The 9,607-nt window shown below is 35.3% G+C and overlaps 2 protein-coding genes across 3 annotated transcripts; both read left to right on the plus strand.

The window, feature by feature from the left end:
* The first annotated feature begins 1,346 nt into the window (after positions 1 to 1,346).
* LOC145124248 (putative polygalacturonase) lies at positions 1,347 to 4,426 on the plus strand. The gene is made up of 6 exons (XM_079059516.1): positions 1,347 to 1,491; positions 1,830 to 2,168; positions 2,836 to 2,956; positions 3,044 to 3,218; positions 3,429 to 3,499; positions 3,577 to 4,426. Exons 1-6 carry the CDS (start codon positions 1,393 to 1,395, stop codon positions 4,284 to 4,286), a joined length of 1,515 nt encoding a protein of 504 aa, XP_078915642.1. The 5' UTR covers positions 1,347 to 1,392; the 3' UTR covers positions 4,287 to 4,426.
* Positions 4,427 to 5,905: 1,479 nt separating this feature from the next.
* Positions 5,906 to 9,085, plus strand: LOC145125243 (uncharacterized). Of its 2 annotated transcripts, XM_079060734.1 has the most exons (5): positions 5,906 to 7,267; positions 7,445 to 7,624; positions 7,705 to 7,814; positions 7,891 to 7,959; positions 8,763 to 9,085. In XM_079060734.1, exon 1 carries the CDS (start codon positions 5,952 to 5,954, stop codon positions 7,104 to 7,106), a length of 1,155 nt encoding a protein of 384 aa, XP_078916860.1. In that variant the 5' UTR covers positions 5,906 to 5,951; the 3' UTR covers positions 7,107 to 7,267; positions 7,445 to 7,624; positions 7,705 to 7,814; positions 7,891 to 7,959; positions 8,763 to 9,085. The 2 variants fall into 2 exon arrangements, with proteins under 2 accessions (XP_078916860.1, XP_078916859.1); XM_079060733.1 differs by having other exon boundaries at positions 7,705 to 7,959.
* The last annotated feature ends 522 nt before the right edge of the window (positions 9,086 to 9,607 follow it).

Raw genomic sequence — 9,607 nt, forward strand, 5'->3', positions numbered from 1 at the left:
ACTCGCGCTCAAAAACAATCCACACCCCCTTAAACCGAACCCGGTTCCCGTTGCGTCTGCCCCGCAACGAAAGGCTACAGTTTTCTTGAAACCGACTCTCAAACCAGCCACCCTACGTCCTCACGAACCCTATGCTCTGATACCAATTAAAGTTTAAAAAACAAGAATGCAAAATAAAAATAACCAAAATTCACTCTTTGATTAATTGAAAAATCACTCAAAACCAATGTTTTACAATCTGTTCTCATAATTATAAACTCGATTATAGATAAGTATATATAACCTAACATACCAACTTGTATTAGACTAGGAAACTTATGACCAACTTGTCATAATCTAGACTTGCCATAAACTAGATTGCTTGTTCTCCAAGTCCTCATCGACTTAGTATTCCTAACATGTTTTTTCTTCTTCTTTTCGAAACACAAGAAAGCAGTTATCATTGCTCAATTTTTCATCATCAAACACTTCAAATACATGCTATTTTATTAATATAGTATAACCTCTCTTATATAAAATCCATATAACTGCATATGAACATACTTTATGATAATAAACAATAGCCTAAGTTTTCTTGTGCCACAAAGTTCCAAATGGTAATCATGAATCACATCACTAGAGAGTCACAAGAGAAAAAAGAGAATCTAAATAAAATAGCATTAAAACCAAATGGAACAAGAATGTGGGGTGCATAAAATATATAACCCGGAACTTGTACCTAAAATAAGTGGTGGATTAATAATGGTTTAAATTATCGACATAATAACGTATTTGTTTTTATATAGATAACGTATTTAATCATTATTTATAATAGCAATATGTATTTTATTATAAATTTATAATAATATACATCTTTTTCCATTACTAATAATATATAATCCGAAATTGTAAAACTTATGTTTCATATTACATATTGTTATTAGATATCTTGGATATGCACTATTTTGTAACAGATACATTTCATATTGAATAATTATTTAGGCTAAGCGTAAGAAATATCAAAGTATTTTAAGTTATTTAGTATTATAACATCATATTATTATTTAATTTTTATTATAATATTGTATTTGTAGTTTTTTTTTTTCTTGATAAGACACTGTATTTTGGTAAATCTATTAAATTATAAAATTGCAATTTCAGTATGTTCTCGTAAAGATGATTAAATTGCCTTGTATCCAAATGATATTGTAATAATTAAACACATTTTTCAAAATACAATGTTATAACAAGAAAAAAAAAACAAAAATAAAATATAATACCAAATCAATAAAAATATATTGTTGTTTTTTATATTTAACACTAATTCCATTTTAGCATAAATGAAGATACATGTGAGTATGCCCATGCCAATAATATTGGGTTTTTGTCCTATAAATACTCACAAAAGACTTCATGCTTTTCCAACACCCCACCAAACACATCTCACATTACATTCTTCAAAAGCTAACTATGGAGTGTTGCCACAAAACAAGGAGCCATCTACATCTTCAAGTAAGTGCACTTCTGCCTCAACTATTTCGATTAATTCTGCACATGAAACCATAAACTGGTTTTTGATAGAAGGTGAAATTTCATTGCAAATATACAACTATAGATGCATAATTCATTCTCACTATTGTAGCAACAAAAGTAAAAGATTTTCAACATATAATGTGTTTAAGCTCGTTGATGTACGTGTTATTATAACATTATTGTTTTAAAATAATCATAATTACGTTTCTTTGCTATATGAATGTGAAATACCATTCTTGCCCATAATAAGTAAGGTAATTAATAACCTTTTTATTTGAGCTACTACACTATTTAATCACATCTCTTTTCTTTTACAGATGAGAGAGATAATATTGTTATTTGTGGTGGTGATAGTGGTGGCAAGTATGGGAGTAGTTGAGGGAAGAAAAGTAAGAAAACTAGAAGGGTCATTAGAGTACACGGCGATAAGCTGCAGAGGGCACAGTGCATCAATTGTAGAATTTGGAGGGGTTGGAGATGGAAAAACGCTAAATACAAGGGCCTTTCAGGAAGCAGTGAATTCATTGAGCCAATACGGCTCAGACGGTGGGGCTCAGCTCTATGTCCCAGCTGGTCAATGGTTGACCGGCAGCTTCAATCTCACAAGCCATTTTACTCTCTTTCTTCACAAGGATGCCACCCTTCTTGCTTCACAGGTATTTCACCTTTTTAATGTCAAACATAAAATTTTCAGTTTTACATATGAGAGTTTATTTATTTATTTTTTTCGTAAAATTTGAATTAAAAATATGCTTGTTTGACATTTACAGCCAAAGTAAGAATACAAAATATGTATTGGTAGAAATTGTAAATATAGTCAGGATAATTAATAGAATAAAGAGCAGTAAAAATATTACACATATAACATGTATTTTGCAAATTAAATGGTGATCAACTTATGAATATACAAGTACATATTAAAGTAACCTTAATTTTCAGATGCACAAATTTAATACAGTTATACAGTTTTTATCAATACAGATAACTTTTGTCCAATCTAGTCACGTGAGAATTTATCCCCCGGAATTACAAACTCCAATAAAATACTTTTGGCTTGTTTTGATCATGTGATATATATTTGGCCTTATTTGAAGTATATAATTGAAGTTTAAAGTTGTGAATCTGTGATGATAGTGAGTTTTCTACTTATTAGGAGGGTATTTTAGGCATTTTATCTTATAAAGTTTCCTATTTTTCTTACTTTTGCAAGAAGAATGGTCGGTTTGAAACGAAAATGTAACTGGTAACTACTAACTACTAAGTAAGTGATTTGTATCCAACTTGTACTCTTGGCTTAGTTACTTGTACATTATGTATAAACAGGATATAAATGGATGGCCAGTGATTGATCCTCTGCCATCCTACGGCCATGGAAGAGATGCAGCCGGGGGAAGGTACATTAGCCTCATATTTGGGACAAATCTCACTGATGTCGTTATCACAGGTAGCTAAAATGACCAAATTAGACATCAAGCTTACTTTTATAAGTTATTATAAAATGCCTTGAGATTTAATCATGAACGTTGGATAGGTGATAATGGCACGATCGACGGCCAAGGTTTACTTTGGTGGCAAAAATTCCATGGGAAAAAATTGAAATACACTCGGCCCTATCTACTTGAGATCATGTATTCAGATACCATTCAGATTTCCAATCTTACGTTTTTAAATTCTCCATCATGGAATGTCCATCCCGTTTATAGCAGGTAATCATTATTTTATAGTGGGATTTCCTAAAATGCCCTTTCTTTTACTTTAGCAAGTCTTCTTGTACATTAAAGTGAGTTGTGTGACAGTTAACAATAGTATTGGGCTAAATATGAAATATTATAATTGTCATGTATATTTTTGACCCCTACATTGCAAAATCATTGGCATATTAGTCCATTCTTAAGCTTATATATGTTGTATTGCAGCAACATTCTTATACAAGGGATTACAATTTTGGCTCCAGTTCAGTCTCCCAACACCGATGGAATTAACCCGGGTTAGTCTTAATTACCTCTATTAATTTCGTCGGTTGATCGAATTTTCAGTAATTATAATGAATTAAATGTGTATTAGATTCTTGCTCAAACACGAGAATAGAAGACACATATATTGTCTCCGGAGACGATTGTGTGGCGGTTAAGAGTGGTTGGGATGAGTACGGGATATCATTTGCCATGCCGACAGATCACTTGATCATCAGACGGCTCACGTGTATATCGCCTTACAGTGCCGCCATTGCATTGGGAAGTGAAATGTCAGGTGGGATTCAGGATGTGAGGGCGGAGGACATCGTCGCCATCAACACCGAATCAGCAGTCCGAATCAAGACTGGGGTCGGGCGTGGTGGATTCGTAAAGGACATTTATGTAAAAGGTATGACCCTGCATACCATGAAATGGGTGTTCTGGATCACCGGAAACTATGGGTCTCATGCTGATGATCACTGGGACCCAAATGCTATTCCAATCATCCAGAACATAAATTACATGGACGTGGTCGCGGAAAACGTGACAATGGCGGCTCGATTGGAGGGGATCTCGGGGGATAGTTTTAAGGGGATTTGTATATCGAATGCGACTATTGGTATGCGTGTGAAGGCCAAAAAAGTGCCATGGACATGTAGTGATATTCAAGGGGTGACTAGTGGTGTAGTTCCTAAGCCTTGTGACTTGTTGCCTGACCAAGGGGCAGACAAGATTGGAATGTGCAATTTTCCACAAGAGAAACTAGATATAGACAATATTGAAATCAAGAAGTGTTCTTATCTAATGAGCTCATTGTGAGGGGTTGCTTTTATCTATCTCTTGTAGTCTGTTTATTTTCGGACGCTACTCATATTTTATGCATTAAAAATTGTACATCATGTTTGAATTGTTGCATCTATATTCATATGGAGTTAATGGAAGGACCTTTTGATGAATAACTTTATTTAATGCAATTTACATAAAAAGTTAAAAAACTATCACGTTATCAACCTTTTATCTAGAAAAGCCATTAAATAAATAAATAATTAATTAATTATTATTATTATTATTTTGCATAAAAGCCATTATGGACCTAAAGGCTTAGATGAACAATTTTTAATTAGATGAAATCTGACGTGGCATGAAAGTGTCCATACAAACATGCTTTATACTAAGACCATTACTTCTTTGGTAACGACGTGGTTTAGATAAACCATTTCTTCTTCTATCCTAATCACACCTCTAAGATAACAACAATGTCCTTTTTTCTTCTACCAATCAAAAGTGTTAAACACACCATAATTCCCTGTTGAAACTGCTTCAATTATTGGCACCATCCTTGAATCGTTATCCATCGATCTATTGATGCTCTTGCCGCTCGTCACTTTTCTCTCAAATTAAGTTGTTTGATGTGTGTAGTCGTAGATTTAGTTACTCATTATATATGCATTACTTTGCAAATAAGTAACTCAATTTTGACTCCTTTCTAATTGAAATCTGCCATTATATATATGCTTGCATAGGGTATCACTTAGTAACGGAAACAAGTTTGAATTAATTGAAATTAACCATTATATAATTACAATCAGCAGCTCTTTGAATTAATTTCCTTAATAATCAATATGATGTGAAAGAGAAACAATAAGATAAATGAAGTTGACAATTTATAAAGTTCCTGGGTGCAGGGGATGTCCATGATCCACAACCGATAAATCGGACAACTGGGAACAACATTCATTTTGAGGCATATGTACCCGAAGTTGATTCTATTATCATTCACAATCTCCTCTACGTAGAGGTTTTTAAAATTTGACTATATTGATAATAACTACATTCACTTATGTAAAACAATGTAACTACTCAAATTGTATGAAAAAGGAAATATTTTTTATAGAACTAAACTTTTAACCGGTTACGTTTTTTTTCCATCCATTTTAGCTAGAACCATATGTAATTATTTACCTATAAGAGTTACATATAAAATAAAGATACCCCATTGATAATTATTGGAAAAATAAACATGTTTTTTTTTTCTAAATTCATCTTAGAAAGATGGGTAAATGAGTAAATGTGTATCTTTTTTTTATTACTATTACTCACATATTGTCCTGTTACATTAATTAAACATATAAAGATCTGCAGTGTTAAGCATTCCTTTAAAAAGAATATTAGTAAAAACGAAACTAAACAATGATAAAAAAAAAACATTAAATTTGAGACATTAAAAGGCTTGATGAAAGTCGAGACGATTCATTAAACCAAATAAATAAGAAAAGGAATGTTTTTGAAAATTAAAATTCAATCCAAGCTTAACTGTAGGGTTTTTGAAAGTTTGCCGGTTCAATATCATGTGGCTGTTCATTGCCACACCCAACTACTAGTAATAAATTTATGACCGTTTCATATAGTTGAATGTTTATTAAAGGGCAAACCCAAAGTTAATTAAAACTCTCTTCCTCTCTCTCTCAACTCCGTGTAATAGCAATGGACACGTTCGTGAAGAAGTTATTCAAAAATTTCCATGCTCCTGGCCTCCCGTTCGTCCAGCTTGAGCCTGGAATGATCAACCACACTTACATGGAAGGCCTCTTCGGGACCAAGGCCCCTCATCTGTCTCAACACAAGGCATTCTTCTCAGTCCAGCCGATGACCATGCTTGGTCGTACTACAGCTGACATCAACTCCAACGCATCAAGTTATGATGGTATCGGTGATCGTTACATCACAACTCAAGGCATCCTCGATGTCAAAAGCATCTGTAAAACAGTCTTGACGATGGGTTACATGCAAACTGGTCAGCTGATGATGTGTTCACGGTCTTGGAGTGACAACCATACTACATTGCTTGTCAACGCCCTGAGGTATGCACTCATCACCAAAACTATCGAGACGTCCGGTGACATTGACAACAAGCTACCGGAGTTTACTGATGGTAAGATTCGTATCGACCCTAACTATGGCATGCGCACGACAACCGATTCGAAATGGGCAAAAAACATCTGGCCTGCGGGTTCTGACGTCGCTAATTACCCAGAAATGACTAGAATAGTTGACTTTGTCCCAGATCAGCCCTATCCCGCGCTAGATCTCAGAGGCATGAAAGGCGTCGAGGCTAGGTTTATTGCTCTCATGGTCGGAGCGTGGAAGTCACGTTCCAACCTCAGGCTTGATTTCGAACTACCCAAGTTAGCTGATAACATCTGTTATCGTGCCAACCCTGACTTGCCTGGTCTGGATGGATGGTTGTTTCCGGCGACTGAGAAAGCAGCTGACATCCCAACGCCTCCTACCTCAGCTGTTGCTTGGTCAGCCATCATCAGCTACGTCAACAATAACAGGCTGTACGACCAATTCTCGGTGGCACTGCATATTGTGACGTCGCTGATGTATCAAATGGTTCCACAAACCGCAGATGGTCAAATCTGGTTGAGTTACGACTGGCGGGTGTCACTCCCTGCTTTCGCTTCAATCCGTGGGAGGTACACCTTCCTAAATGAAGGAGTTGCCGGATATGGTAACCAACGGGCGCTCAACGAATGGTCGTATATCAGCAACAAACTGGAGACGATACACCTCACGGCGATGGTCTTTGTACAAGCCATACAAACTGGACTCGCTGTTACACTACAAGAATACTAAGCTATGCCGACGACAAGAGTCGTCGCTACAGGTCACCCTATCCCGACGACATGTCGTCGCCATATCTTTTGGAACCGTTGACCAATTTCCTTTGACCGCGATATCTGTGCCGACGACAAGTCGTTGCCACAAGTCTGGCGGGAACGACGAAAATGTTCGCGGTAATCTGAAAATCTATACCGACGACATGTCGTCGGTATAGGTATCAAAAAATCTATTTTCCATTTATTTTTATTCCATGTGCCAGAAAAACAGAACGACGTAGTTTTGGGGAAGGCTATCACGACGACCAGTCGTCGGCACAGGTTTTTTAATTTATATATATATTTTTATTTCAGCAAAAAACGCAACGTCGTCGTTTATGTGGACCCTATACCGACGACATGTCGTCGGCATAGGGGTTTACCCTAACAAAGATACGCAGGCGTCCTTCATTTGCACACAGCGACTGTTCTTTCTTCCTCCTGTGACGAAAATTGCATCCCAACTCAAATCACCGGCGATTAACCCTATCCAAGGTTGTTTCTACACCTATTTTGTTTTTTATTGTTGTTTGGTAATGATTTTTACCACAAATTTGGGGTTTTTTGGTGTGTAGGGTAGTTAACCGGTGGTGAAGCACCACCGCCCGTTTTCCTGCCTCAACCTTCCCACCGGCGAGTTGTTCGCCGACGACCTCGTTCCAGCCACCAAGGGAGTTGTTCACTGGTCCGTTTTCTACCCCTATTTCGTTCATATTGTTTTTTTTTTCTGATTTTATATTGCCGCCTGTGGCCACCACCAGCCACCACCGGAGGATTACCAACTTCTTTGACTAGCCAGAATTCGTTCATCATACAAGAACAAAACACAGGTTAGTTTTTTTTTTCTAATTTTTATTGAAATTGAAATTATATGTACATATAGAATTGTGTTGAAATTGAAATTGATCCTCTTTTGATTATATAATTGTGTTGTTTGTTTGGTATATATATGTGATTGTGTTGTTTGTCTAGGTTTATATTTTAAACAAACTAATAAAAGTACATTGCTATAGAATTGTTTTGCTTGGTTGGTATATGTGTGATTGTGTTGTTTGTTTGTTATATGTGTGATTGTTGTTTTTTGTTTGGAATATGTATATTGTTTGTTTAGGTTGGTATGAAATTTTGTATGATTGTTTAGGTTGGTATGAAATTGATGTTGTTTAGGTTGGTATATGAAATTGAAATTGTTTAGGTTGGTATGAAATTTTATGTGATCTTTGTTTAGGTTGGTATGAAATTTTGTATGATTGTGATCTTTGTTTAGGTTGGTATGAAATTTTATGTATAAAATGTAAAATATGTATGGTTGTGTTTAATTTGTTTAGTTATTAATAGCAACATACTTTTTTTTATCTTGATAATTGAGTTTTTTGGAATATGTTTATTGAGATTAAAGTTTATCAAGTCAAAAATATTTAAACTATAAAAGTTATTAATAGCAACATACTTTTTTTTATCTTGTTAATTAAAGTATTTTATTTTCATTTCTATTTGAAAGTTATAACATAAAACAAAATAATAAAATTACGTTGTTATTAAAAGTAATATTAAAAGTATTTTTTATCTTGTTTATGGTGCTATAAAAAAAACAAAAAAAAAACAAAATAATATTAAAAGTACAATGCTGTAGGAGACCAAACGCCAACTTCGGTTTAATTCCAAATGAACGACCTTCCACTTCAAAATCGTCCCAATCTCAATCCCAATTTGATGCACAACAAATGCAAGAATACTTGCAACAATATAATGCATCATTGGCGGCATGTATTCCGGGCTTCCAACCACCACCATTTCCTAACTTTCTATTCAACTCTAACACACAAGCAACTACCTCTCAACAAGTTGCCGAAAGGATGGAAGAAGAAGGAGAAGAAGAAGGAGAAGGAGAAGAAGGAGAAGGAGAAGGAGAAGAAGGAGAAGAATATGATTATGATAATGATGTTTGATGTTTTTTTAGTGTTTTGAACAATGTTAGTTAACTATTTGAATTTGATGTTTTGAATTTGAACAATAGTACTTGGTTAATGTATTCAAATGATATATGTTGGAATGTGTTTTGGATTTGTTAAAAATGCAGGAATGGCAATGTACTAAATCTGTAAAATTGAAAAAAAAACAAACAGTGTCTATCCCGACGACAAGTCGTTGCTATAGGTATGTCATTGGCTAATGTTAAAACCCTATAGCGACGACTTGTCATCGTAATAGACATATCCTGTGGCGACCACATGTCGTCGCTATAGGTAATTAATAAAACTTTATCTTTTATCCCTGAAAATATGATTGACAAGAACCTATCCCGACGCCTTGTTGTCGCGATAGGTGAAGCTATCGCGACGACATCTATACCGACGACACTATTGACCTATGCCGACACGCCTATGCCGACGACTCTATCCCGACGACATGTCGTTGGCATACCCTATGCCGACGACATGTCGTCGGGATAGAGTCCGAATTCGTCGTCGCCATATG

Source organism: Lactuca virosa, chromosome 7 (assembly GCF_052849685.1).
Source record: "Lactuca virosa cultivar CGN04683 chromosome 7, Lactuca_virosa_CGN04683_v6, whole genome shotgun sequence".
Taxonomy (NCBI): Eukaryota; Viridiplantae; Streptophyta; class Magnoliopsida; order Asterales; family Asteraceae; genus Lactuca; species Lactuca virosa.